The sequence below is a fragment of the Gossypium hirsutum genome, chromosome A10, assembly GCF_007990345.1.
Source record: "Gossypium hirsutum isolate 1008001.06 chromosome A10, Gossypium_hirsutum_v2.1, whole genome shotgun sequence".
NCBI lineage: Eukaryota > Viridiplantae > Streptophyta > Magnoliopsida > Malvales > Malvaceae > Gossypium > Gossypium hirsutum.
The window spans coordinates 79,506,859-79,534,855 of record NC_053433.1 but is presented as its reverse complement, the minus strand read 5'-3'; the positions used below and the strand labels follow the sequence as shown (position 1 = coordinate 79,534,855).

The window sequence follows — 27,997 nt, the reverse complement described above, 5'->3', positions numbered from 1 at the left end:
CCATTTTTTGATGTCCAAGCCCGTGAATATTATTGTTTAATATTTACGAGTATATTATAGTATTATATTGAGTTTCAGTCTAGTAATTTTATTGAACGGATAGTTAATTAAGGTATAATGACTAAATCGTAAAAGTGGTAAAAGTTTAATTGTTATGGATTTTTAATTAGTGAAAGACTAATTAAGCAATTGGACCACTTGTTTGTGCATATACATAGTGGATGACATTAAATTCCACTAATTTTTAGTTAATATGTTTAATTTTAATTAATGAAGGATTATATTAATTAATAAATGTTGATTAAGTTATAATTAAGGTATATAAGACAACCCAAAGTTGTCATCTTTGTTTTTTTTTCTTTCTTCCACAGTTTGAGATAGAAAAAACCTAAAGAAGCCATTTTTTTGACTTTAACCATTGAGCCCATCAATTTGTAAGTGATTTTAGTTTCGCTTCTCGTAATTTTTATGTTTTTGAAGCCATGAGAACTTGATTTGGCTAACCCATGTACTAATTTGCGAAATTGCTAAAGTTTTTAAAAGTTATCATTGATGATTTCTTGAATTTCTTGGTGTTAAATGATTTGATTTTAAGCTTAAAAGTGAAAAAATGACTAATTTTAAAAGTGAGAGTTGTTACTTTCGGACAAAGGGACTAATGTGTAAACAATTTGAAATTGACATGAAATTTCTATAATTATTGATAATATAGGGCTGTAGAAGGATGGAATTTTGATCAATTTCAAAATCAAAGCTCAAACTTCAAAGTTATAACAATTTCAATTTTAAGGATTAAATTGAATAAAATGCAAAACTTTAAAGAACATTCATAAAATGAAATTGAACTTTCATATGAATAAAATAGTGTTATAAAGTATTTGGAATTGGTAAATTGAAATGAATTATCATAAAGATTGGGAATTGAACCAACAGGAAGATAACTAAAGAAAAAGGGAAATTGCATTTAGCCCCTAACATCTTGTCATTGTAGTTTCTATCAAGTAAGTTCATATGGCATAATTATGTGTAATAGTAATATAAATATGTTTGAATTATGAAATTGTTTGTGTGTAAATGTAAATTTGAATTTTTTATGATTTAGTACAAAAAGGTGAGACATGGACTAAATTGTAAAGAAATGTTCTATGATGGAATGATATGGATATGATGAATCTACAATGATTTAAATTATAGAAATTCAATATTTATGCCTACATGAACTTAATAAACGATTAAAATATGATTGGCATGCCAATAAGGTTAGTTGCGCGCTTGTATGGGTTTAACACTTTTGTGCTCTTTGTTCAACACTTTGGTGCTCTCTGTTCAGTACTTCGATACTCTCTGATCAGCACTTTGGTGCTCTCTATTTAGCAGTATGGTGCTCTCTGGTGTGGTCTAGTTACCCGTGTATCCGATTTTATTTACTCAAGTTCATCGGGCTAGTTGAATAATGGAAAGAGAATTGAAAATGGCATGTTAAGAGCTTAATGCTCAATTTGTATATGATGATCTGATAATGTACATGGTATTGAAGTACAAACTCTATGTGAATGGTTCTAATTTGATTAGCTTATTGTATATGGAATTGCTATATAACTCGATTTATGATGAACTCACCTATTATTTTTGAATATGTTATGTCAGGTATAATGTGTTGCATTATTTAGTTTAATATGTTTAATTGTATATCGAGGTAAGTTATTGTATATTACCTATGAACTTACTAAGCATTCGAAATGCTTACCTAGTTATTTTTCTATTTTTGTAGATTGTCGTTTGCAGAACTCGTCATTCAGATCAGCTCGAAGATCACACTATTCCTCTATCAACTCTGTAGACTTTTATTCGTTTAAGCTCGGTATTGTGGCATGTGTTTAGGAGCTTGTATATGTGTTAACTTGTGAATGAATGATAATTTAAACCTTGGTTAATGTTTGAGTTTACAACTATTGTTCATACACGTTTCAAGATATGTTTTGGCAATATGGTAAACTTATATATGTGTTGTGGCATGAATTGGTTATATGTGAGGTCATATGAGTAGCGTTTACTAGCAGGTTTTGAATGGTTAAAATGATGTACTTGAATGTATGTTTCGTTGGTGAAAAAAATCCGTAAATCAAACTTAAATTTGATATCATGTTAAGAATTAGAGAAATGCACCAAGTAATATTGAGGAAACATTCACTCAATTCATTGATAATTCTAAAAATATGTACATGTTTATATACACAAAGTGTCATGATAAATAAGAAAATAATACGATGTTAATCCCTAAAAAATGCTAATATCCCTAATTAGTAGCTATTTAATAAGTCAAGGTTATCAACAAATTTTATTTAAACATAATTAAATAACAATTAATTATAAATAAATGCTAAAACCTTAAACCTTAAGTCCTAGACCATTAAATCCAAGATTTTGAATGCGAGAGTTATTAATTTTTATTTATAATAGTTACAATTAATATTTAATTATGTTTAAATAAAATTATTAGTATTTATTTACAAGTCATCTATATTTTTTTGTTTAATTTAATAATCATGTATCATGTTATTATTTACCGTTTGTGTATGGAACTTATATATCAACGGTACATCAAATATTATTCCTAAAAAATGGAATTAATAATAGATATTTTACATAATACTTTCACATTTTTATTGCAAATCTATAATGCATAAATTTGTTACAAATATATGAGAAATTGATGAAGGAAAAATAAGACAGGAAGGGAAGGAATGGGATATTGCCCTGGAGATGGCAGAGGCACAAATTAAAACACCCTCAAACAAGAATAATGTTCTAAATCAGAAAAAGGAACATCACAAACTCCAAAGCATAAAGCTGAGAAAAAAACAGTAGACATTAAAGAAGAAACAAACATATATGTAAATACATTTATGATTTATATATGAAATTATCAAAAGAAAGATATGAAAGGTAATGAACTCCATCTGCATGTTTCGATTTGCTTCCAAATTCTTGCATAAATGCAGTGCTAATTGATTCAGGTTGAAACCATGGTTGTAGTTGTGGCCAAGATTTTAGGGTTTCCATGCAGATACCCATACTACAGGTTCCTCTTTCCATGTTAAGTAAAGTCCTGTTTCATTTTGATCTGGTTGTGCGAGTGCCCATCCGGGATTGTACCTTTTTAGCAATGCCTTGACGTCGTCGACAACATCGTCGCTAAATCCGACCGGTGAGAAAGCTTCCTTGAGTCTTTCGGACCATTGGCTCCCTCTTTCTCTTCTCTCACGGTCTCCTTCATTGTCTTGGTCATCGTCACAAGCTAAAACCCTAACTATGCCCCTTGAGCACTCCCTCTCCAGCATAAGCTTCTCATTGCTGGTTGGGGTGAAGCTTTCTTCAAGCATTTCAAAGTAGACAGTGTAAAATCTCAGGCATTCTTCAAAGCACTTGACTGCTTGAAAAATCAGCTTCTTCCTCAACGACGGTTACGACTTTAGGCCCCAGCGACCGGAACATCCCGATCACTGCAGTTCTTTCCTCGACGGAGACTCCTCGCAAGGCTCCCATACAATTAACCGCGACAGCTTCATCTTCAACAACACCGAGTGCCTCTTTTGTGAGTTGGCCCAAATGGATTAGCCCACTTATTACATTAAACTCAAAGGGTACACCCATTAACCTGGCAAACTTCTCCATTCGCTGGCTTATTTCCTTCATCATCGATCTTACAATATTAGCAGTGACCACAACAGTGAGCTTTAAGTGTGGGGTGTCATCGTTTCGAGTGGCCAAAGCTTCGAGCAAAGTAGGCCATTGAGTGCAAAGGGTATTGCTTATATCGATGATGTGAAGTTTGGGCTCACCATCTAAGGCTTCCAGGATTGCACCATTGGCGGCTACGTGACCGAAAGTTGTCCATGGACTCACCTCTTGGAACTTAAGGATTAACTTCCGAGCTGAATCAAAGCAGTGGCTCTTTTCTGCGACTAAAGTTAGGGTTTTAAAGCATCGTTGTCCCGACTCAGTAGCCTTACAAAACAGTGCCTGTAAGAAATACGATGCTAGTTTCTGTTCACAGTCTCCACAAGGGGAAGCCAGTTCGTTTAGCATCCAAAGAAGGTGATGGATTTTGCTAGAATCCTTGTCGGAGATGGCTCTAGCACATTCGTTTAGAAGCCTTGATGCCCATTTGTTACCTGTCGCACTAGGCTCTCCGTCACCACCGGCCGAGTAGTCTGATGAACGGCTGGTTGATATGTGGCTAGTTTGAGGCTGATGATGATGATGATTGTTGTCGTTGTTATTGCTGCTGCTGTTGTTGTACATGTCTACCGCTACTGATGACCATTGCTCCAGCTGATCGACCGGTTGAAGAGGAAGGATCGAGTGGTGGCTCTGCCGTTTCGAGTGAAGAGTTCTTATGATGTCCTCCATGGCTTGGGGAGGCCCCCTTTGACTCTTTAGAAATCTTTGCAGAACTCAATTTCATTTGAATCCAGAAATGGCCAAGTACAAAGCTTTGAATTCTGAAATATTGGCCATACTATTATATTTAGGGTCATGGTCCTGCTATGTAATATATCTACCATGTGTATTTGGCTTGAGTATCATATATAAATAATTTTTACAATAAACATATTTTAGTAAGGTATATATAAATATAAAATGTTGGAGTTATGCTATAGCGATAAGCAACCATATGGTTTTTCTATGCAATTTCTAATTATAAGTTATAAATTAATCCTATATGTATTTAGTTTACATTTTTTAATATAATTATGATGTCAAACATTCTTGTATGGCTTCATAAAAGTAAATTTTATTATATTGTTATTGTTATAAAATATGAATCTGTTAACACATAATTAAATTAAATACTATGAGGATACTAAAGAATAAAAGAATTTGATTAAAAGTTATAACTTTAATGAAATTTTCTATCAAACAATAATTTAAATCACAAACAATAAGATAAATTTATAACAATAATATTAAATTAATTAAATAAATGTTAATGTTAATAAATTAAATTAAATTCATAATAAAAAACTAACATTTAAAAGTTCAAAGTTAATTTAGCTTACAAACAATGCATCGTTTAGAGAACTGGAAAGAATTAATGACGTAGCACTCTTTTAATCACCAAGACATTTTAAACAAGGCTCCAAGATCATAAAACTAGAAAGTTTTTCTTTCTTTTTTCAATGGAATATTTCATCCAAAAAAAAATTTTTTTTTTAATAATAATTTTCTCTTTCTAAAAGGATTTTCGATGAAAATTTCATCAAACAATTTGAGTCCTTAATTTTTAAAAAAATTCATTGAAAATAGCAAAATTGTTCAAATTAATATTTAATCCTTTGTTTTTGAAAAAAATATATTATTGTCGAAACTTTTTTAAAATGAATTTTTATTTTAAAATGAAAATGGGAGTCGTCACCAATTCTTTTTATAAGTTGTGATCAGATCACCTTGTAATTCGATCATTTTAATAAAATTTTTGATTTACTAAAACAATGTTTTTCGGTCTATAAAAATCCAGAAAATAAGTTCTGGAGTCGGTAACACACAAGGAAGGATTAGTACCCTTGTTACACCCAAAATTGATACCTAATTGATTACTTGATTTCTTTAGAGTCGAAAATTGAGAACTTGAATAGAATTTAAAATGCGATTCCTTATTAAGACATTACTTAACTAAATTAACTTTCACGAAAATGGGGCTTATTTCAAGTTAATCGAGAAGAAAAGTCATGTCTGGTAAGTTAGGACACATGCCTTAAATCTTCGAAAACGAGAACAAACGCTAAAATCTTATTATTTTTTATTTATTTTAAAGTAGATATTCGACTATATCGGTTTTAAAAAGAAGTCATATTCCGTAAGTTAAGAACACAACTCTTTTTAATTCCAAAAATAATGAACGTAACGTCATATTCAGTAAGTCATATTTTCTTTTTTTGTGCATCGTACGAAAAACGAACGTAACACTTAAAACGATATGCATTTTACTTATTTGGGCATAATATACGTATGAATAAATAATAATAATGTAAATATGGCAATATATGTAGAACATTAGAATAATATATAATAAGTAAATAAGGAATACTATAGTAATACTAATGTAATTAATAATAATATTATTATTAATGATCAAATCATAATAATAATAAAATAAATAAGGAAATCTTAAAATAAAATAAAATAAAAAAAGCATGATGAAAAAATATATATAAATAAACATGACACGAGAGTCTCAAAAATAATAAAGGAATGATAAAAATAATAAGAATAAAAATTTAAAATAAAATAATAATGACAACAATAATAAATGAACAAAGAAATGCACAAATAAAAAGATATAAACAATATGATTTAAAAAAAAGTAAATAAATAAATAATCAATAAATCAATCAATAAATAAACAGTTTGTAGAAAGGTTGGAATTAAATGGACTAAGGATTAAATCGAAATCAGAATGAAATTAGGGGATGAACTGTAAATAGTTAAAAAATAATTAATAAAACAAAATAAGGGATTAAAATGAAGCGCGCGAAAAGAAATAGGGATTAAATATGAAATTATCTCGACTCCTTAAACGTGCTGTTCTATAGGGACAAAATGAAAGAAAAATAAAATTAAAGGGTAAAAATTAAAAAGAAAAAAACTACATTGTAAATCGTCAAAAAAGCGGAAGGGCCAAAAGCGCAAATAGACCCTCTCGCTAAAAAACACGCGGATTCTAGATCTTGGGTCCAGTAATCAGGTCGAAGGCCAAAACGGCATCGTTTTGGGGCCTTTTTGACCTCTCCAAAATGGTGCCGTTTTGGCACCCTACATAAGTGAAAAACCTTTGAAAAAAAAATCTTTCCAACCCTATTTAAAAAAAAAATCAGAAAACACACTTTTTTTTTGGCTAAGATTTCAAGTCCGGCCATCGACGCTACCATGGACCGCCGCAGTGGCGGCGGCCGTCTCCAGTGGCCAAAAATTTCCAAAAAACCCTCTTTTGATCCTTTCGACCCCTAAAATCCAAATCTAGGGTCAGTTTTTTAAAATAGTGGCCAAAAATTTTTCAAAAGGGGATAGGACCCTTCGATGATGACGGAAAACAAAACTAGGTAATTTTTTTACTGTATTATATATATATAATATATTCAAAAGAAAAATGAAGGAAAATACCACCTTTGAATATTTGACTGCTTTTTCTTTCGATTTTTTTGTGTATTTCTCTGTGTGAAACAATTACAATCGATTTTTATGGCTTTATAGCCAATTTCATTACAATATTTTATATTTTTTGCTACTATTTGCTATTTTTCTCTGTCTGTTTCCTTTGCTTTGTTTTCTATCTTTTTTTGCAAGTCCTGGGGTCAACAGAGATGATCTTTCCATTCTGGTGCAAGGCGGCTAAGGCGTCAGGCTTCGGGCAGCATATGCGCTGTAGAGGCACATGAGTGACCGCAGTGCGGTGGGAGAGGGATTCAGAAACCTTAGGGTTTCTGAATTAGTTTAGGTTTTTGGGCCAATGGGCCTTTTTTGTATTTTGGGCTTGTACTTTTGTTATTTGGGTCTATAATTTTGTTAATGGACTGTTATTTATTAAGGCCTGGTCAAATTTGAGCATTTACAGCTGCCCTGCTTATTGTCATGTAACGGGAATGAAGTAAAGACTTAAAAAATGGCCAAATTTGCCAGGTCTTACAGAATCTTATCCCCTTTGGTGCTTCTCCTTTTTCAAGTAGCCCTGTTCTAGCCCACTGCATCTTCAAAGGTAAATGAATTGATGTTTTAACCTGCTCCGCTGCAACTTCTAGGAGATAAGATTAGTAGCTTCAATCTGTTTTACTGTACTTTCAAAGAGATAAGATTTGCTATCTTCAATCTACTCCACTACAACTTCAGGGAAATAAAATTAGGGCTTCAATCTGTTCCACTACAACTTTAGGGAGATAAGATTTGCCATGGTAGATTTGATCCGACCTACTACAACTTCAGAGGTATAGGATTTGTGACTTGTAGCTTTAATCTATTCCACAACAACTTTAGGGAAATAAGATTTGCTATCTTCAATCTACTCCGCTACAACTTCAAGGAGATAAAATTGGATACCTTCAATCTGCTTCACTGTAACTTTAGAGAGATAAGATTAGTGGCTTCAATTTGCTCCACTACAACTTTAGGGAGATAAAATTGGCTACCTTCAATCTGCTCCACTGTAACTTTAGGGAGATAAGATTAGTGACTTCAATCTGTTCCACTACAACTTTAGGGAGATAAGATTCACCATGGTAGATTTTATCTGAACTACTGCAATTTCAGAAGTATAGATTTGTGACTTGTAGCTTTAATCTATTCCACTGCAACTTCAGGGAAATAAAATTTGATATCTTCAATCTGCTCCGCTGCAACTTCAGGGAGATAAGATTAGTGGCTTCAATATGCTCTACTGCAACTTTAAGGAGATAAAATTCTCTGTAATAACTTCAATCCATCCCACTGCAACTTCAAGGGTATAGGATATGTAGTTTCATTGATCTGTTACACCGTTCTCTGGGGAACATGACCTGTATAATCCATTTCATGGGCCTATATTTATGCCAAGTGATTAGGATGTTATCATCAGAATGAATCAAATGCTTCTAACTAGATACGTATGAATGATATTTGCATGAATGCAGAATGTCATTCTTCAAGAATGATCCCCTTTTAATGTTTAGGTTGACATTGCTCGTTGTTTATCAAGGTTCTATCACTGACGCATTACCCTGCCTTCTTGTTTAGCTGGTATCTTTGACAGAAAACCCGAAGAAATAATCACAATTTAAACTATTCATTCTCAAAAATTTCCAACCTTTAGATTTTGTTAGTTCTAACTAGTAGTCCTGTTTCAGGTCCTTGTACTATTTAGCAAACCTTTCAGAGCAATATGTAGAAATCCTTTTACTTGAATATTATTTGTCCATTAATCGTTATTTTAATGAAAAATACTTGAAAAAGATCGTAACAATGGACAAGATTGAAATTTATTGAAAGCAAATCTTGAAATGAATAGATTAATCAAAGATAGCAAACATTGCTAAAAATGAATAAGATGAAAATAGGTGCCCCAAATATCGCAACATAAGCTTTTCTATTCAAACTTCTTGAAGACCATTTTGAACTTGATATGTGTTTAGGAGATCTAAAGTATTTTTTTGATGCCCCAAGATGTAACGTTCTTCCTTCTGAGAAGATCCGACCATCACATGTTTAATCTTCAATCCAAATTTGAGTTGCCCTTTTTCGAGTTTTCAACTCAAAACCCCTTTGGTCTTAAGGCGCCCTTTGCGAGTTTTCGTCTTGGTCTCTCCCTTTTTTTAAGTGAATTATTTCTTGATTGAATCAGAATTCACAGGATTAAGCAGGTTCTTGTCATCCATCTCGGTCAAAATCGACGCTCCTCTAGAAAAGACCTTCTTTACCACATAAGGTCCTTCCCAGTTTGACATCTATTTTCTTCTAAAGTTGTTTTGTATGGGAAGGATCTTTTTCAATACCAGATCTCCCTCATGGAATTCTCTGGGGCGAACCTTCTTCTCATAAGCTCCCATAATTCGTTTTTGGTACATCTGACCATGACGGATAGCCTTTAGCCTCTTTTCTTCGATCAAGTTCAACTGATCATATCGAGATTGTATCCATTTTGCTTCATCTAACATTAGTTCTGAAAAAACTTGGAGGGAAGGAATCTTGACTTCAATGCACAAAACTGCCTCCAGTTCATAAACCAATAAGAAAGGCGTTACCCAGGTGGAGGTCCTAACAAACTTTCGATAAGCATAAACGGAAAATAGTAACTTTTAATGCCAATCTTTATAAGTCTCAGTAATTTTCCCCATGATCTTCTTAATGTTCTTATTTGTTACCTCCACTGCACCATTCATTTTTGGGTGATATGGTGATAAGTTATAGTGTTTGTTCTTGAATTGACGACAGGCCTTTGCTATCGTACTGTTGTTCAAGTTTAATACATTGTCAGATACGATCCTTTCTGGCATTCCATACTGACATATATCTCTTTCTTTAAGAATTTGCTGACTGCCGACTTTGTGACATTGGCATATGAACTGGCTTCTACCCACTTGTTGAAGTAATCGATGACCACGAAGATGAATCGATGCTCATTGGAGGCTTTTGGCAATATCGGCCTAATGACATCCATGCCCCACATAGAGAAAGGCCATGGAGAATTCATAACATGAAGAGGTGAAGGAGGCATATTAATTTTGTCTCCATAAATTTGGCACCTATGACATCTCTTGGCGTAATTAATACAATCCCCTTCCATGGTAGACCAATAATACCTAAATCTCATGATTTGCCTGGCCATTGTAAAACCATTAGCATGTGTTCCGCAAACACCCTCATAGACTTCTTTCAAGATTTTTTTAACCTCAACAACATCCACACATCTTAGTAGCACCTGATCCTTTCTACTTTTGTATAGGATCTTCTCATCTAAGACATAGTCATTGGCCAATCTTCTCAACGTCCTTTTATCATTCTCTATTGTTTGGTCAGGGTATTTACGATTCTTCACATATCGTAGTATATCATGGTACCAATAGTGATCATCCTTTTCATCTTCTTCGATGTTGTAACAATGAGCCAGAGTCTCATAAATACTCATCTGGATAGGTTTTACATCCTCTTGTTTGTTTACTTTGACTATGGACACTAAGGTAGCCAGGGCATAAGCCATCTGATTTTCGTCTCGTGGAAGGTAGCAGAAGGTGATGTCATCAAATTGTTTAATTAATTCAAGAACCAGCTTTCGATAATCGATCAACTTGGGATCTCTTGTCTTCCATTCACCTTTGAGTTGATAGATCACTAATGCAAAATCTCTATATACCTCCAGCACTTTTATCTTATGTTCTATGGCTGCACAGATACCCACGATGCATGCTTCGTATTCTGCCATATTGTTCGTGTAATCAAATTCCAATTACTAGTAAAAGGATAATGGTATCCGTTTGGAGATATTGGGACTGCACCGATTCCGTTACCTATAGCCTTTGACGCTCTGTCAAAATTTAATTTTCAAGGATGTCCTTCTTATGCATCTTCTTCAGTGGTTGTAGTGTACATTAGATCTTCATTCGGGAAATAAAAGTTCAAAGGCTCATAATCTTCTAGAGCTCTACTAGCCAGAAAATCTGCTATTGCACTCCCTTTTACTACTTTCTGGTTTACATGGACTATATCAAACTTGGAAAGCAGAATTTTCCATCGGACCATCCTTCTATTCAAAGCAGTTGACTCTATCATGTATTTTAGAGGGTCTATTTTTGAGATTATCTAAGTTGTATGGTACAACATGTATTGTCTCAATTTTCAGGTCGTCCAGATTAAAGCACAACACAACTTTTCAATCGACGAGTATCTTATTTCACATTCAGTGAACTTCTTGCTAAGGTAGTATACCGCTCTTTCTTTTCTCCCTGACTCATCATGTTGGCCAAGCAGGCATCCCATGAAATTTCCAAATACTATCAAATACAGTATTAATGGCTTATCTGAGTTAGGTGGCATCAGTACTGGGGCATTGGACAAGTAATGTTTGACCTTGTCGAAATTCTTTTGACACTCCTCATCCTAAATGCCTGGATTGTGTTTTTTAAGGAGACGAGATATGGGGTCGCATTTCTCAATTAGTTGTGAAATGAATTGGGCGATGTAATTTAGTCTTCCTAGGAAACCTCGAACTTCTTTTTGAATGTACGTCGTAGGCAACTCCATTATAGCCTTAAACTTATCCGGGTCGATCTTGATCCCCTTTTCACTAACTACAAATCCTAGCAATTTTTTCGACCTAGCCCCAAAGGTACATTTTGCTGGATTGAGCTTCAACTGGAATTTTCTCAATCTCAAGAACAATTTCCTTAAGACCTGTACATGCTCCTTCTTTGTTTGGGACTTTGCGATCATATTATCGACATAAACTTCAATTTTTTTGTGCATCATGTCATGAAACAAGGTTACCATGGCTCTTTGGTATGTTGCTTCCACTTTTTTCAGTCCAAATGGCATAACTTTATAGCAAAATATTCCCCATATAGTTACGAATGTCATCTTTTCCATATCTTCAAGATGTATCTTAATCTGGTTGTATCCAGAAAAACCATCCATGAAGGAGAACAGTGAATAACTTGTCGTGTTGTCCACTAAAGTGTCGATGTGAGGTAACGGGAAATTGTCTTTCGAGCTAGCTTTGTTTAAATCTCTGTAGTCCACATACATGCATACTTTCTCATCTTTTTTAGGGATGGAAAAACTATTGGCTACCCATTCTAAGTATTTAACCACTTCTAGGAAACCAACGTCAAATTGCTTTTTGACCTCTTCTTTAATTTTCAGCAAGACGTTGGGCCTCATCCTTCAGAGCTTCTGTTGAACTGGCTTGCACTCTTCCTTTATAAGGAGCTAGTGTACCACGATATCAGTACTTAGCTCAGGCATTTCTTGATACGACCATGTGAAGACATCTTTGAATTCGTAGAGAAACTCAATGAGGTCTTGCTTTGTCTTTGCGACGATGCAAGTTCCGATCTTCACCTCTTTCTCTTCTCCTATGCTCACAATTTCTACTGACTCCTTGTAAGGTAGGATTTGTTTCTCATCTTGTTCCACCATCCTTAACAAATTAGCAGATAGGTTACAATTTTGATCATCTTCAAAGTCCTGAGGTTCTTCTAGACACATATCTTGCTCAAAAAGAGATTCTGAGTCAGTAGCAGCGTCGCTCATATCATTGATATCTGGAGACCTGTTATATGAATGAAGGAAGATCCAAAGAACAAATGAATCTAAGAATAATTATCAATGTGGTATGAGTATGAATAAAATGGATAGAATAAAAGAATATTTGTCAAAATGAGACACAAAGATGTACTTTATTGAAATAAAGGTGTTGGACATATGCCTTTTTCACAAAAAGATTCTTATTGCTCTTAGTCTTAGAGCAATAAGTGTGTTTTGAACATTACTCTGAATTAGTTCTAAAAGTTACAATGATCTCTTCCGCAGTCTAATTGTTCAGAACACTTCTGGGGATATAAGGACGAATGTCTGACAGGCTTTCCCCAATCCCTTCTTTGGATATAGTATTGATGCTCAAATTTCCCAACATTCCTTCTGGGCCTTTGACCTCTTCAAAGAATTCCAACTCTTTGTTATCCATTAGACTTTACACCAAAGCTTTGAATCAGCACACTCCTGGATTTCATGACCTTCTTCAGCATAAAACTCATAGTAGCTCCTCACTTCTTTAAGTCCCTCCTCTGAATCTTGCATGATTAATCCCACGTGTATCATGTTTTTCAAAATCCATTTTAGTGGGGTTTTTACTTCCGCCACGTCAATTTTGGTCATCTTTCCTCCACTCTTTATTATCGCGTTTACCCCTTGATTTGAATGAGTGGGCAACAGATTTCCTGCCACATTGGGTTTCAATGGATCATCGAAATTTATGATCCCCATCTTCATGAACCTTTCGATCAACTTCTTAAATGTAGTGCAGTTTTCAATTGAGTGTCCCATTTTTCCCACGTGGTACTCGAATTGAGCATTTGCATCATACCATTTTGGGAACGAAGGTTGTATAGGTTTCAAGTAGAATGGGGATACCACATGCGCATCAAACAAACTCTGATACAACTCCCTATATGTCATTGGGATGGGTATGAACTGGAGTCTTTCTGTGTTTGGCCTCGAGTTAGATTCTTGCCTTGGTTGGCTAGTCATTACGGTCCTTGGTTGGCCTAAAGTGACTGGTTTTGAATAACTTTTGTTATACATGATTGTGTTATTCACTTCATTTTCTTTTTTTCTTGGGGCTAATCTTTTGGCATTTTCCCCACGTCTATTTTTCCACTTTCTTATTGTGTTTTCAATCATCTCGCTGGACATTACTATATTTGAGAAGCTCTTGGTAGCACTTCCCAACATATGGTTAATGAATGGGACTTTTAGAGTATTTATGAAAAGCGTCGTTGTCTTTTTCTCCAGAAGAGGTGGTTAAACTTGCGCTGCCACCTCTCTCCATCTCTGAGCGTACTGCCTGAGGCTCTCATTCTAATTTTTTTCCAAGTTTTGCAGTGTAATCTTGTCGAGCATCATATCAGTCACATGGTTGTGTTGTTTCATGAAAGCCTGGGCCAAGTCTTTCCATGAGTTGATTTTGGCACAACTTAGCTGGTTGTACCACTTAGCAGTCGACTCGACCAAACTATCCTGGAAGTAGTGAATTAACAATTGGTCGTTATTGTCGTATCCCGTCATTCTTCAGCAAAACATTGTGATATGAGCTTCAGGACAATTGGTCCCATTATATTTTTTTGAATTCTGGAGTTTTGAATTTTGGTGGAAGTACTAGATCCGGGACTAAGCTTAGCTCTTTAGCATCAACCCGGCAGAAGTAGTCGGCACTCTCCATATCCTTGAACTTCTCTTCTAACCACTTGCACCAGTCTTCTAGCTGTTTCGGCAATTCAACTCTCGCTCTATCCATTTCACTCACGTCGTCTAAATCGATCACAACTGGATTAGTTGGATTATCCCTAGGATTGGAACCTGAACCCGTCAGGTAATTAACAGGTGCTGATGTACCGACTTGATATTGTTGAGGCTTTATAGTAACGGGTACCCTTCGTGGTTATGTATCTAGTTGGGCCTGGACATTTACCAGGGTAAAGCCTGGGGGCTAGATAGGGTCTTCATTATCATCCCCTGAGTTAACCACAGTGTTTTTTTTCCTTTTTTGATCCTTCCAACCAACAACTGTGTCAACTGGATTAACATGTTTCGTTGGGACTCTTGTATTTGATCCCTTATGTCATGTTGCACTTTAGCTAATTGTTCTTGCAACTGCGCTTGCAACTGATCTTGCATGTCCTTTTGTATCTGTTCTAATCTCTTTAATTTTTGATCCATTGCTTTGGTTTTGCCGCGGGTACCGTAACGATATTCTATTGGTGGACTCTTGTTAGTTTCTAGGATAACTGTCATAATTTTGATTAATTAAGGTCCTTTTGTGAAATTTAATGCATATGATGAACTGTAATGCATATGAATGGAATGAATACAAAAAGAGGCATTGATTCTGATTCAATTCAATTAGAAAAACTTTACTGGAAAACAAATCTTTTTACATAAAATAGATATTTACATATACGACATTGTCCTAATACTCAAAGTGAAGACATCGATCCCTTTATTCATATCTGGATGTTAAGATCAAATCTAGCGAACTTTTCAAAGGGATGCCTCTACTATCTCCTTTTTTGCTTGATCCAGCCGCGACCCATTGCTCACTTATCCCCGTGATGCTCATTAGCTTCTTTAAGAAAGTCAGGACATTGATAGTTCTCGAATAAGCTTTGTTGGCTTGAATCCTCGAGCAACGAAGAAAAGTCGTGAACCCCTCTATCAGACTATCACCCTTCTCTTGTTACATTTTCTCAGACCATATTCGGACAGTCTCATTGTCTTCCACTTTACTAAGAAATCATTTTTCCATGACAAGTTCTCTATTTAGCAACTAAACGTGAATCAACATCTCTTTTCTATAACAAAAATGTAATACAATCTTAACCAAAACGAAATAAAACACTTCAGTACCAAATAAATAATAAATAAATAAATAACAAATAAAGCACCTATTCGAGTGACCACTAGGGTTCGATATGGTTCTACCTAGGGTAGGCTGCTAGGGCTCATTATATGCAGTTTGGTTCTAAAGTAAGGGTACCTAAACAGGCATATTCCTTGATCCTCACCCATTATAGACTCATAGGGACCAAGTTTAGTTTAGAGGGAATACATTTTCCTATGACTATACGAAGATGAAGATCTCACGAAGACATAGGTACGAATGTGTCCCGAAAGTGATTCACTATCCTATATGGAGGTGAAGACCTCAAGAAGGAATAGTTTCTCACTCCCACTTAAAGGGTAAAATCGATCAGTTATGCAATGTAATATGCGGAAATATATCCAAAGACTTGAACCAATAAAGCAAGCACGAAGAAAGTTATGAAGACTGCAACAATGGCGGATGAAATGTAAAAAAAGGATCGTAAATTTAAACCAAATTATCAATTTTCCAAAGAAAGAAAAAAAATAATTAACTCGCGGCTTGACTCTCTTATTGTGTCGCCAAGCTGTCGAAACCTTTTTAAATCGACTTTTTTATTTTTAAAATGAAAATGGGAGTCGCCACCAATCCTTTTTATGAAGTGTGATCGGATCACCTCGTAATACGATCGTTTTAATAAAATGTTTGGTTTACAAAAATAATATTTTTCGGTTTACAAAAATCCAGAAAACAGGCTTGGGAGTCGGTAACGCACGAGTAAGAATTAGTACCTTCATTACGCCCAAAATTGGTACCTAATTGATTACTTGATGTCTTTAGTGTTAAAAATTGAGAATTTGAAGAGAATTTAAAATACGATTCCTTATTAAGGCATTACTTAACTAAATTAACTTTCACGAAAAGGGGGTTTATTTCAAGTTAATCGAGAAGAAAGGATCATGTCTCGTAAGTTAGGACACATTGCCTTAAATCCTCGAAAACGAGAACAAACGCTAAATTTTTTTAAAGTAGATATTCGACTATCTCAGTTTTAAAAAGAAGTCATATTTCGTAAGTTAAGAACACAACTCTTTTTAATTCTAAAAATAATGAATATTGCCTCGTTCAAAAAATTTCCTTTTTTGTGCATCGTACGAAAAACGAATATAATGCTTAAAACGATATGCATTTTACTTATTTGGGCATAAATATACATGGATAAATAATAATAATAATGTAAATATGGAAATTTGTGTAGATCACTAGAATAATATATAATAAGTAAAAAAGGAATACTATAGTAATAGTAATGTAATGAATAATAATATTAATAATCAAATTATAATAATAATAAAATAAATAAGGAAATCTTAAAATAAAATAAAATGGAAAATGCATGATGAAAATATATATATATATATAAACATGACATGAGAGTGCCAAAAATAATAAAGGAATAATAAAAATAACAAGAATAAAAATTTAAAATAAAATAATAATGACAACAACAATAAATAAATAAAGAAATGCACAAATAAAAGGATATAAACAATATGATTTAAAAAAAAGTAAATAAATAAAATAAATAAAATAAATAAAATAGTTTGTAGAAAGGTTGGAGTTAAATGGACTAAGGATTAAATTGAAACCAGAATGAAATTAGGGGGTGAATTGTAAATAATCAAAAAATAATTAATAAAACAGAATGAGGGATTAAAATGAAGCGTGCGAAAAGAAATAGGGACTAAATCTGAAATTATCCCAAACTTCTTAAACGCGTTGTTCCATAGGGACCAAAATGAAGGAAAAATAAAATTAAGGGGTAAAAATTAAAAATAAAAAAACTACATTGTAAATCGTCTAAAAAGCGGAAGGGCCAAAAGCGCAAATAGACCCTCTCAATAAAAAGCACGCGGATCTTAGGTCTTGGCTCCAGCAATCGGGTCGAAGGCCAAAACGACGTTGTTTTGGGGCCTTTCTGACCTCTCCAAAACGGTGCTGTTTTGGGACCCTATATAAGCCAAAAAACCTTTGAAAAAAAGTCATTCCAACCCCATTTAAAAAAAACTTCAGAAAACACTTTTTTTTTTGTTTTTTCTGCTAAGGTTCCAAGTTCGGCCATCAGCGCTGCCATGGACCGCTACAGCCACCGGCTACCGGTAGCGGTGGCGGTCGTCTTTGGTGGTAAATTTTTTTTAGAAAAACCCTCCTTTGATCTTCTCGACCCCATAATCCAAATCTGGGGTCGATTTTTCAGAAAAGTGGCCAAAAAAAGGCCAAAAGGGGATAGGACCCTTCGTCTCCCAATGACGGAGAACAAAACCAGGTAATTTTTTTACTGTATTTTATATATATAATATATTCAAAATAAAAATGAAGGAAAATACCACCTTTGAAAATTTGATTACTTTTTATTTCGATTTTTTTGTGTATTTCTTCGTGTGAAAAAATTACAATCGATTTTTGTGGCTTTATAGTTGATTTCATTACAATGTTTTATATTTTTCGCTACTTTTTGCTACTGTTCTCTATCTGTTTCCTTTGCTCTGTTTTCTATCCTTTTTTACAGGTGCTGGGGTCAACGGAGATGTTTTTGCCATTCTGGTGCAAGGCAGCCTAGGCGTTAGGACTTAAATAAACCCAATACCTATTATATTAAGTTTATGCTTTAACTTTGAAAAAAATTGTACTTATTGGTGGTAAAATTTACACTTATTTATATATAATAACTGGTTTTCTTACCAATATGGTGTGCAGTGTTTAAATATTTTTTAAAATTATACTATATATAATTTTTTTGCTAATATTGTAATAAAATAAAAATATTCTTGCGATAGTAATTTTTTTTATAAAATTGAACTTCAGAAAATAAAAATAATAATTTTTTTATTTGATAATTATTTTTAACAAAAAATAAAATTTATAGACTTAAATAATTTATTTGACTTTTAATTGAAATGTGATTTTTTAGAACAAGTAAAAATGATTGGACGTAATGCTACGGGGTCTGCCGTCTCTGGAACGTTTCTAGTCTGCCATCCTGGCATGTCTTTTTTCTTGGGTTTTTGTTTTTGTTTGTAAGTGGAGGGCGATGGCGCAAATCCAGATTATAGGGTTTCTTTCTGCATAGCGTTTCGTTTCAATCGAGATTTACACCTGCAATCAATGGAAAACGAATTAGCAGGACTATCACTCAACGAAGAAAAAGATGCCATCCTACAAGTCCAAAGTGAACCGAATATAGAAAGAGGAGAGGAGATCTTCAAGTTAGTAGGATTTTTTTAATTGCTAGTGTTATTCATTTTCTTGCAATGAGAAGCACAATGGCAAATCTTTGGCATCCTGTTAGGGGTGTTCATGTTCAGGATTTGGGTGAAAAGAGATTCTTGTTTCAATTCTATCATATCATGGATTTGGATAGAGTGTTGAAGGGATCTCCATGGACATTTAATACTCATTTTCTAGTTTTACATAAGTTACAATGGGGAGAAGATCCTAAAAAAATTCCACTGTTCATGGCGCTGTTTTGGGTCCAGATTCATGACGTCCCCGTAGGAATTTTTTTGGAAAATTTGGCAGCCTAATTAGGAAATTTTATAGGAGAATTTATTGAGTATGATGGATCAAATTTGGGAAAGGGAAGTACAAATTATTTGCGGGTAAGAGTTTGGATTGATGTACGGCGCCCGTTAAAAAGGAGGAAACAAATTTTGTTCAGCAGGAATTGTACCTATGTAAGTTTTAGGTACGAGCGACTCTCCTTTTTTTTCTTTTATTGCGGTCGACTGGGCATAATGATTCATTTTGTGAAGCAAAGATGACGCTATGGGTGGAAGTAGCTGATATGGGTTGGGATTTGTCCATACAAGCGCAATCTCGGATGGCTGTAGCAATGGATAGTGTGTGGTTGAAAGACGAAGGGGATGGGAAAAAGAACTGTGACGAGGGAAGCACAGTTAGAAAAGGGAGTAATTTTCAGACTGGTACAAATACAAAAGCAAGATACGAACAGTCTTTCGACCAAGTCTTGGGGTTCAATCTGGAAGGTCAGAGAATACTAGGAAATCACATGGGGAGTAACTCATTGTCAGTTCCAGATTTAACTGATATAGAGCACGATCTGGAGGAAAGTGCTCTGATTGGCGAAGAAGGGAAGAAGCAGGCTAGAGGGGAGATGGAGGGTGCGATAGTATTGGGAAATGAAAACTCTCCGATGGGCAGAAATAGGAGATTGTTAGAAGAAAATCAATTTGTATCGGCAGCTGCCAAGAGGCAAGCCGACCGGGCTTAATGAAACTGTTAAGTTGGAATATTCATGGATTGGGGAACCCACGAACAGTTCAAAGACTTTGGTACATGCTAAAGATACAAAATCCCTAAATGGTCTTCTTCATGGAGACGAAAATATGCAAAAGTCAAATGGAGAGGATTTGTAGTAGGTGTGGGTATGTTCATGGGATTGAAGTTGATTCAGATGGCAGTAGAGGTGGATTATGTTTGGCGTGGAAAGCGGAGGTGTGTGTTACGCTTCAGCAATACTCAAAAAGGTTTATTGATGTTGTAGTAGATGACTCTGATGTGAGAGGTCAATGAAGGTTTACTGGCTTTTATGGGTCCCCATATGTATGTGATCAAAATAATTCCTGGGAGGCGTTAAAAAATTTATTCAATGGGGAAAGATTTTCGTGGTTTGTTTGCGGGGACTTTAATGAAATAATGTACGATTTTGAAAAAAAGAGAGGATTACCGAGAGATGAAAGAAGAATGGAGTTTTTCCATAGTGTCTTAAGTGATTGCAGCCTAATGGATGTTGGATTTTCAAGGAGATGGTTTACATGGGAGAAGGGAAATTTATTGGAGACAAATATACGCGAAAGGCCTGATAGAGGCGTTGCAAATGAAGAATGGATGGCCATGTTTCCTGAGGTAACTATCAAACACCTCACTCATTCGTTCTCTAATCATTACCCCCTATTGATAAATACAATCATGGTAGATCAAGGGTTGAAGAAGAAAGCTTTTAGGTTTGAAGCTTGGTGGACAATGGAGGAGTCATTCGAGAAAGAAGTCAAAAGTTTTGGGGGGTTATCTTTGGGTAACTTGTTGTAGAAATTAGACTTTCTTAAGCATGGTTTGACGAATTGGGCTATTTGGATCCAAGCTGACCGCAAACGGTGCAAGACAATTCTTACAGACAGATTATCAGAATTTTTTAGCAGATGAGAAAGACGATTCTAATATGGCAGAGTTGATCGACATAAGAGTTCAACTGAATCTTGAAATTGACAAGGACGAACGTTACAAAGAACAGAGTGCGCGCATAAATTGGATGAAGTATGGTGATAGGAATACCGCTTTCTTTCATAGTCAAGCCACACATCAGAGAATGAGAAATTGGATTTACAAAATAAAGGATGAGTAGGGAAGGGAAACGGAGATTATCCCAGAAATTAAGGGCATTGCGCGGGCTTACTTTCAAAAGTTATTTACATCAGAAGGAAGGGGAAATCTTGATCAAGTATTACCAAAAGTTGGCAGGTGTATATCTGAGGAGGATAATCAATTGCAATGGCATCCTACACAAAGGACGAGATTAAAGCTGCAATGTTTGAGATGGGACCCATTAAAGCCCCAAGGGATGGTGGATTACTGGCATTATTTTATCAGAAGTGTTGGCATATTGTGGGAGAGGATGTCATCAATTTCTGTTTACAAACTCTAAATGAGGATAAAGACTTCAAACAGATAAATTCTACAAACATTGTGCTTATTCCAAAAGTTGCTGACCCCGTGAACATGATGCAGTTTAGACCAATTAGCCTATGTAATGTGATTTATAAAATCATGGCGAAAGCTATTGCCAATAGGCTCAGAGGGGTTATTGGGAAATGTATTGATGTGGCACAGAGTGCTTTTGTACCAGGGAGATTGATCTCGAATAACATTCTACTTGCTTATGAAATTCTTCACACATTGAAACAGAAGCGAGTGGGGCAGAAAGGTTTTATGGTAGTGAAACTTGACATGAGTAAAGCATACGATCGAGTTGAGTGGAAATTTATTGAAGAAATAATGATTCGTATGGGCTTTGCCTCAAACTGGATTGAGACTATTATGAAGTGCATCAATTCTGTTACCTATTCGATAATAGTTAATGGATTTGAAGAGGAGAATTTTCAACCGACGAGGGGGTTGCGCCAAGGGGATCCACTCAGTCCTTTTATGTTCCTTATATGTGGGGAAGGCTTATCTTGTCTAATAAATCGTGCAATGCGTGAAGGATTGTTGAAATGAGTAAAAGCCAGTCGGAGTGGACCGCAGGTGTCACACTTACTCTTCGCTGATGACTGTATTTTATTTAGTAAAGCAACGAGTAGAGGAGCTAATATCTTAAAAGAAATCCTTAGAAAGTACAGAATGTGTTAAGGACAATGCATTAATTTCGACAAATCAGTTGCCTTTTTTAGCAAGAATACGCCTGATGTTGATAGAAGAGTGGTGGGTAATATATTGGGAGTACGAAGCTCGAGTGACCCAAAGCGTTACCTAGGATTACCTAACATGGTAGGCAGGAAGAAAAGGGAGTCGTTTCAAATTTTAAAGGATCGAATCAAGCAGCGCATTGATCAATGGGGTACAAGACATTTATCACAATGAGGGAAAGAAGTATTTATTAAGGCCATACTCCAAGCCATCCCAACTTACTCAATGGCCTGTTTCCTTTTTCCCAAGATATTGTGTGGTGAGATTAAGAATATTATTTCCAAGTTTTGGTGGCAAAAGGGCCATGGAAGAAGGGGTATACACTGGTCTGCATGGAGGAACCTTTGTACTTTGAAGGAAAATGAAGGTCTTGGGTTTCGAAATATTAGCCAGTTTAATATCGCTATGTTAGCTAAGCAAGGGTGGCGCCTCATTAATTATCCAAATTTCTTACTAGCAAAAGTTCTTAAAGCCAAGTTTTAATACACAGTTGGGTAACTCCCCATCACTTACCTGGAAGAGTGTCTGGGCTGTAAAAGGATTGTTACGAAGTGGGCTGAGTTGGAGAGTTGGACGGGGAACTGGAATCTCAGTGTGGAATGATTAGTGGATACCAAGAATTGATACGGTTGTTAGGAGTCACGAAAACAACAATGAAGTCCAATTAGTTTCAGATATAATTGATGCAACAAATAATATGTGGAAGTCTGAACTAGTACTAAGTACCTTCCCAGTAGATACTGCCCAAAAGATTTTGCAAATCCCTCTGGCGAAACTCCTAGGAGTTGATTTTCAGGTGTAGAAGGGTGAGATTTCTAGTGAGTTTTCGGTCAGAAGTGCCTACAAACTATTACAAAGCACTAGCTCGAATCCTAACAACTTATTATTACAGACCGATTTAAAAAATTTCTACAAAAACCTCTCGAATTTACAGTTACCCTCAAAGATTACTATTACAGTTTTGAGATCATCATGGAACTATATGCCTACTCTAGTTAATTTACGATCTAAACGAGTAGTCGACACTGCTGTTTGTTCTCGATGTAGATCTGGGGAGGAAGATTTATCTCATGTCTTTCGGTATTGTCCTGTAGCAATTGAAGTTTGGCAAATGTTAGATCTTCTTTGGTTAATAAATTTTTGGTTCAGAGGTTCTGGGACTGGCTTACTTGGATGTTCCAAAAGAGCACTCCCAAACAAGGTCGATTGCTTTGCTGTGGCATATGGGTCCTGTGGGGGTCAAGAAACAAGCTCATGCATGAAAGAAAAGTTGAGTCAGGAAGAGAGATAGCATCAAAATTTCAAAGGTATTTGGCTGAGATTGATGGTCTGGCAGAAAAAAGGAGTACCTTATTTACAGCTACGAGGGCCATTCAGAGCGATACGAGTTCTGGGATGACGATTCACTTTGATGCTGCTTTTAACCGAAGGGATTTCAAATCGATGGCAAGCCTGGTGGTTCGGGATCAGATGGGAGTAATTCTTGCTACGAAGACGGTCTTAAATTCAAATGTTTCAACTTCTTTTGCAGCAGAAGCTTATGCAGGTCTTCACTCGATTAATCTTGGACTTTCCATGGGTATACACTCAGTTACGGTAAAGGGGGATTCACGAACCATCATAAAGAAATGTCAAACATCGATGCAAGATAAGTCAGTTATAGGAGCAATCATCAGTGATATTCAAAAAAAGTCGGAGTTTTTTCAAGAAATCAGGTTCCAATTTATCAATAGAATCGAGAACATCTTGGCTCATAAAATTGCAGAAGAAGTGCTAAGAAGGGGAGAAGAAACACACCTGGAAGGAGAGGCACTACACCATATTTATGTGTGTTCGGAGGGAAGATGGAGTAGGCTCCCAGATTGAGAATGGCTTTGTGAAATATGAAGAGGATTGGATAGCATACTATGGAAAAAACTGAAAAGCTATCAAATGCAGTAGATGGGTTTTTTGGAAATGAAAGGACGATTTGTAAATGGTGTCCAGCTGCAATCTTATTCGACTAGTAATTATTACCCTAGGTTTCCTATTTTCGTAGCTTTAAGTATTCTGCTTTCCACTAGTTTTTGTTTTTCTTTTATTTTTCTTTAATGGACCGGTTGGGGGTATACCCAGTAGGCCCATGTCTTAGCATCGAACTTCTGTTATTGTTTAATTTAAATTAATGTCTAGTCTATTTTTATTCAAAAAAAATGATTGGACGTAAATTTTTTATTTTAATAAATGAATTTCTTAATTTTTAAAAAGGTTGGAACAATGATGACTTAAATTGTGATTTAGAATGTTGAATACCTTTAAAAGCTATAAATCTCTAATTTATTGTCTTATGTTCATTTTACATACTATTGATTATTCTAATTGGATGAACAAATCTTTATTTCTTGTTTATTTATTTTTAAAATTATTATTTCATATTGAGAAAAAAGTTAGAAGCAAATATATTCATTTAAATTAGTGAATTCAATGCTTGTTGTTGAAATAAATAATTTATATATAACAATTAATTTAAGAAAATAATAATGCAATTATGAAAATATGTGTTAATTAAAATTTGATTTTAATAATTTAAATTTAAATAATCATCTTTGTTATTGATATTTTCACCTACATAATTTTAATTAATAATAAATTAATTATTTTAAATTTATAAATAATATATATTAGAAATAATATTATTTAAAAAATACAAATATTCAATAGTTTTATAGATTTAAATTTTGATCCATTTATATGTTGTTTTTTTTAATTGTTAAAATTTTTTCAATTTTATAAAATTTGTGCATAGTAGAGTGTATAATTTCAGTATTATAAATATTTAAATTTATAAATTATTGATATTATTCAAATAATGTATTGTACTTTTAAATTTATATTTTATTTTTAGAATAACAAAATATGGAGGTAAATAACACACTTGCCACATGTCATTAAAGTAGGTATGCTACATTCTAATAAATTAAGTCTCCATATCACTCGGGACCTAAGATCTTGTAAAATATATGATATATATATGATAGGGATTTAAAAGATTAATCATATAAATTGCAACATCCCTAACCCGTATCCGTCGTCGGACTAGGGTTAAAGGTGTTACTGGACAAATCTAAACATCTCGCATTCATTTCTCAATCATCATAGCATCATCGTCACAAAGTCCCTTACATAGGTCAACGAGACCTTAAACATGCTTTAGAAAGGGGTCGGGACTAAACCGAGCACATACAAATTTTCTCAAAAACTTAATAAAATTTTCAAAGTTTCACAGGTCACACGCCTGTGTGAATAGGCCGTGTGCCTCACACGGCTTTAGAGAAGCCCGTGTGTCTAAACCGTGTCAAAACAGGGCATACATAATGACTTAACCACACGGCCACAAGACACTCCCGTGTTCCTTGGCCGTGGTCGAAACTGACTTGGGTCACACGGCCAACCACACGCCCGTATGTCTAGCCTATGTACCCTTCGAAATGACCACACACGCCCATGTGCCAAGGTTGTGTGCCTCACACAGCCACTAGACACGCCTGTGTGTCTAGGCCGTGCTTAAGACTGGCTTGCATAATTAAGTTATATAGACACACGGTCGAGACACATGCTCGTGTGCTCATCGGAGTGAAATTAGGCTTGGTTTAAACCACATTTCCTAGTTATCTCAAGCATACCAAAACCACAACATTTTTGCATCATTTGCATACATTTAAAGGCAACCAAAACATGCCAATACAATCACATATCAAACTATATAACCTCAACCAAATCAATATGCCAACATCATCACAATTTACCAAAGTTCCAAATGCACAAACTTATTACTTCAATATCCCATAATGTACCATCACATAAACATTATAAACATCACATATCTTACTTATCAAACACACCATTTTGGCCAACTTAAGAGGCCATACATACCTATATTTACAAGACAATTCCCATGGCTAAACACAACACAAAACATACCAAAGTGAGACTAGCCTATACATGCCATATACCATATATACAACTCTCAAAATGGTCCGATAGTGTGATTGATGTCGCTGACGATCCCCAGATCTGAGCTAGCTTTGTCACACTGTAAAATAGAGAACATTTCACACAGTAAGCTTTAAAGCTTAGTAACTTTGTACAATAAATAATCAATAGTTTATAATATACGAAACATCAACTAAAAAACACTTAGTAATTCACAATTCATCCATTAATTTTATTCTATCTCATTTAATATGTTCATACGAATTCATCAAGCTTCATACACATAGTATCATCTACCACATACGTATCGAACATACCTAAACTTTCCCGTATTTATTCATTTCATTCACACTTCTCGTTCAATTACATTAATTCATTCCTAAGTCTTTCCATGCTTTAAGAATTCGCAGACTTAGTACATCAGTGATTTGCAGAAGCTGTAACAATCTCGTACATTTAATGCCATTTGTAACGCCCCAATTTTCGTGAATTCTGTGAATGTTGGCATAGGTTTAATTATGTTAGTGGGCCTCTAGAAGGCCCAAGCTTAAGATAGAACCCGGTAATTTTAGTTAATTTTTGTTCCATAAGAAAAAGGGAGTGAAATTATGAAATAGGACCTATGTGAAAATGTTTGAAAATGCTATAGGCTAATTTGTAGTGGCCAAATAAATAGTAGTGCAAAATAGGAGGATTTGCATGTCAAATTCCCCACTTTTAATGTAGTGGCTGGCCAAGGTGATGGATAGTTGATAATGTATACATTTTAGCATTTTAATAGTTAATGGATGATGGGCATTAGCATTTTAATAGTTAATGGATGATGGGCATGGTAAGCATTATGGGCATATTTTTATTGGAATAATGGCATGAGTATGGCACAAATATTAGTATATCATTTATGTGTCATAAAATGTTGAGTGATAAGAATAACAAAAGGAAGTAAAGGAAGGTTTTTGTTCATTCTTTGTTCTTCATAGCCGAATTTGAGAGAGAGCAAATAGGGGAGGAAACCCTTGAATATTCGGTCACTAGGAGGGGGAAAAATTGAAGGTAAGATCTTGGTACTTTGCTTCTATCTTGATGTTCATGAGTTCTTCTTGATTCTACCCTAACTCATGAAGCATATTTTGATTTTTGGTTGTTGTTTCATGTTCTTTTGATGAAAAATGGAAGATAGGTGAAGTTGAGCCAAACAAATGAGCATGCATGTGCCTTAGATGCTAAGGAGAAAAATCAGCTAACATGTTGTGCTTTAAAATGATGAAATGGAGATTATACTTAAGTAAAATCATAGATATGTGATGATTGATTGGTGATATACATGTTTAAATAACAAGCATGCAAGTTAGGTGTGAAAGAGTGATTTGGTAATAAATCTGCTTGGGACAGCAACAGTAACGTGACTTTGAAAAATCACCATAAATTGTGGGAGATGAATTAGAGCTGAATAAATTATGTAATTAAATCTTAATGAGTCTAGTTTCAAATGAAATAAACGAGAACATATTTTGAATCTGTACAATGTGAAATTTGATTTGTAATTAAGAGTGGTCAGATTAGTCAAACAGTGAAACATGGGAAACTTTAAGAAAAATCTGGTATTGATTTGCCATAGAAAAATTTCTGAAAAATTTATGGATAGAAGATATATGAGTCTATTTTCAGGGAAAATTTACGGAACTTGATTTGGAGTTTCGTAGCTCCAGTTATAAATGATTTAGTGACTGTTGCTCAGGAAGACAGCTTGTAGTGAAATTATGATTATGTGGTAAATATTGACAAAAATTTGTTAATGAGTTGCTTATTGATTTCTTATAAGCTTACTATGATCTGTAGGTGTGGTTGGCCGAATATTGTAAGGGGTTAATACGTATTTTGTATTTGAATAGTTAGATTAACGTGTTAGTAATCCAATTATTGGCGGTTCGTGTGTGGATC

At 34.7% G+C, this 27,997-nt stretch overlaps 1 protein-coding gene, 1 long non-coding RNA gene and 1 pseudogene across 5 annotated transcripts; 1 reads left to right on the top strand and 2 right to left on the bottom strand.

Annotated features, from left to right (window-relative positions):
* Window positions 1-2,732: 2,732 nt before the first annotated feature.
* LOC107896924 (protein SHORT-ROOT-like) lies at window positions 2,733-4,583 on the bottom strand (annotated as a pseudogene).
* A 13,885-nt stretch (window positions 4,584-18,468) lies between these two features.
* Window positions 18,469-23,715, bottom strand: LOC107896925 (uncharacterized). 4 transcript variants are annotated; one of them, XR_005903256.1, is made up of 5 exons: window positions 23,434-23,715; window positions 23,254-23,335; window positions 22,811-23,172; window positions 22,598-22,665; window positions 18,469-18,757 (listed from the first exon to the last, which is right to left on the bottom strand). It is a non-coding gene; the product is annotated as an uncharacterized lncRNA (long non-coding RNA). The 4 variants fall into 4 exon arrangements; XR_005903257.1 differs by lacking the exon at window positions 23,434-23,715 and having other exon boundaries at window positions 22,598-22,672; window positions 23,254-23,342; XR_001683941.2 differs by lacking the exons at window positions 18,469-18,757; window positions 22,598-22,665 and having other exon boundaries at window positions 22,739-23,172.
* Window positions 23,155-23,950, top strand: LOC121208305 (uncharacterized). Its single transcript, XM_041078857.1, has 3 exons — window positions 23,155-23,172; window positions 23,254-23,342; window positions 23,434-23,950. Exons 1-3 carry the CDS (start codon window positions 23,155-23,157, stop codon window positions 23,948-23,950), a joined length of 624 nt encoding a protein of 207 aa, XP_040934791.1.
* Window positions 23,951-27,997: the final 4,047 nt, after the last annotated feature.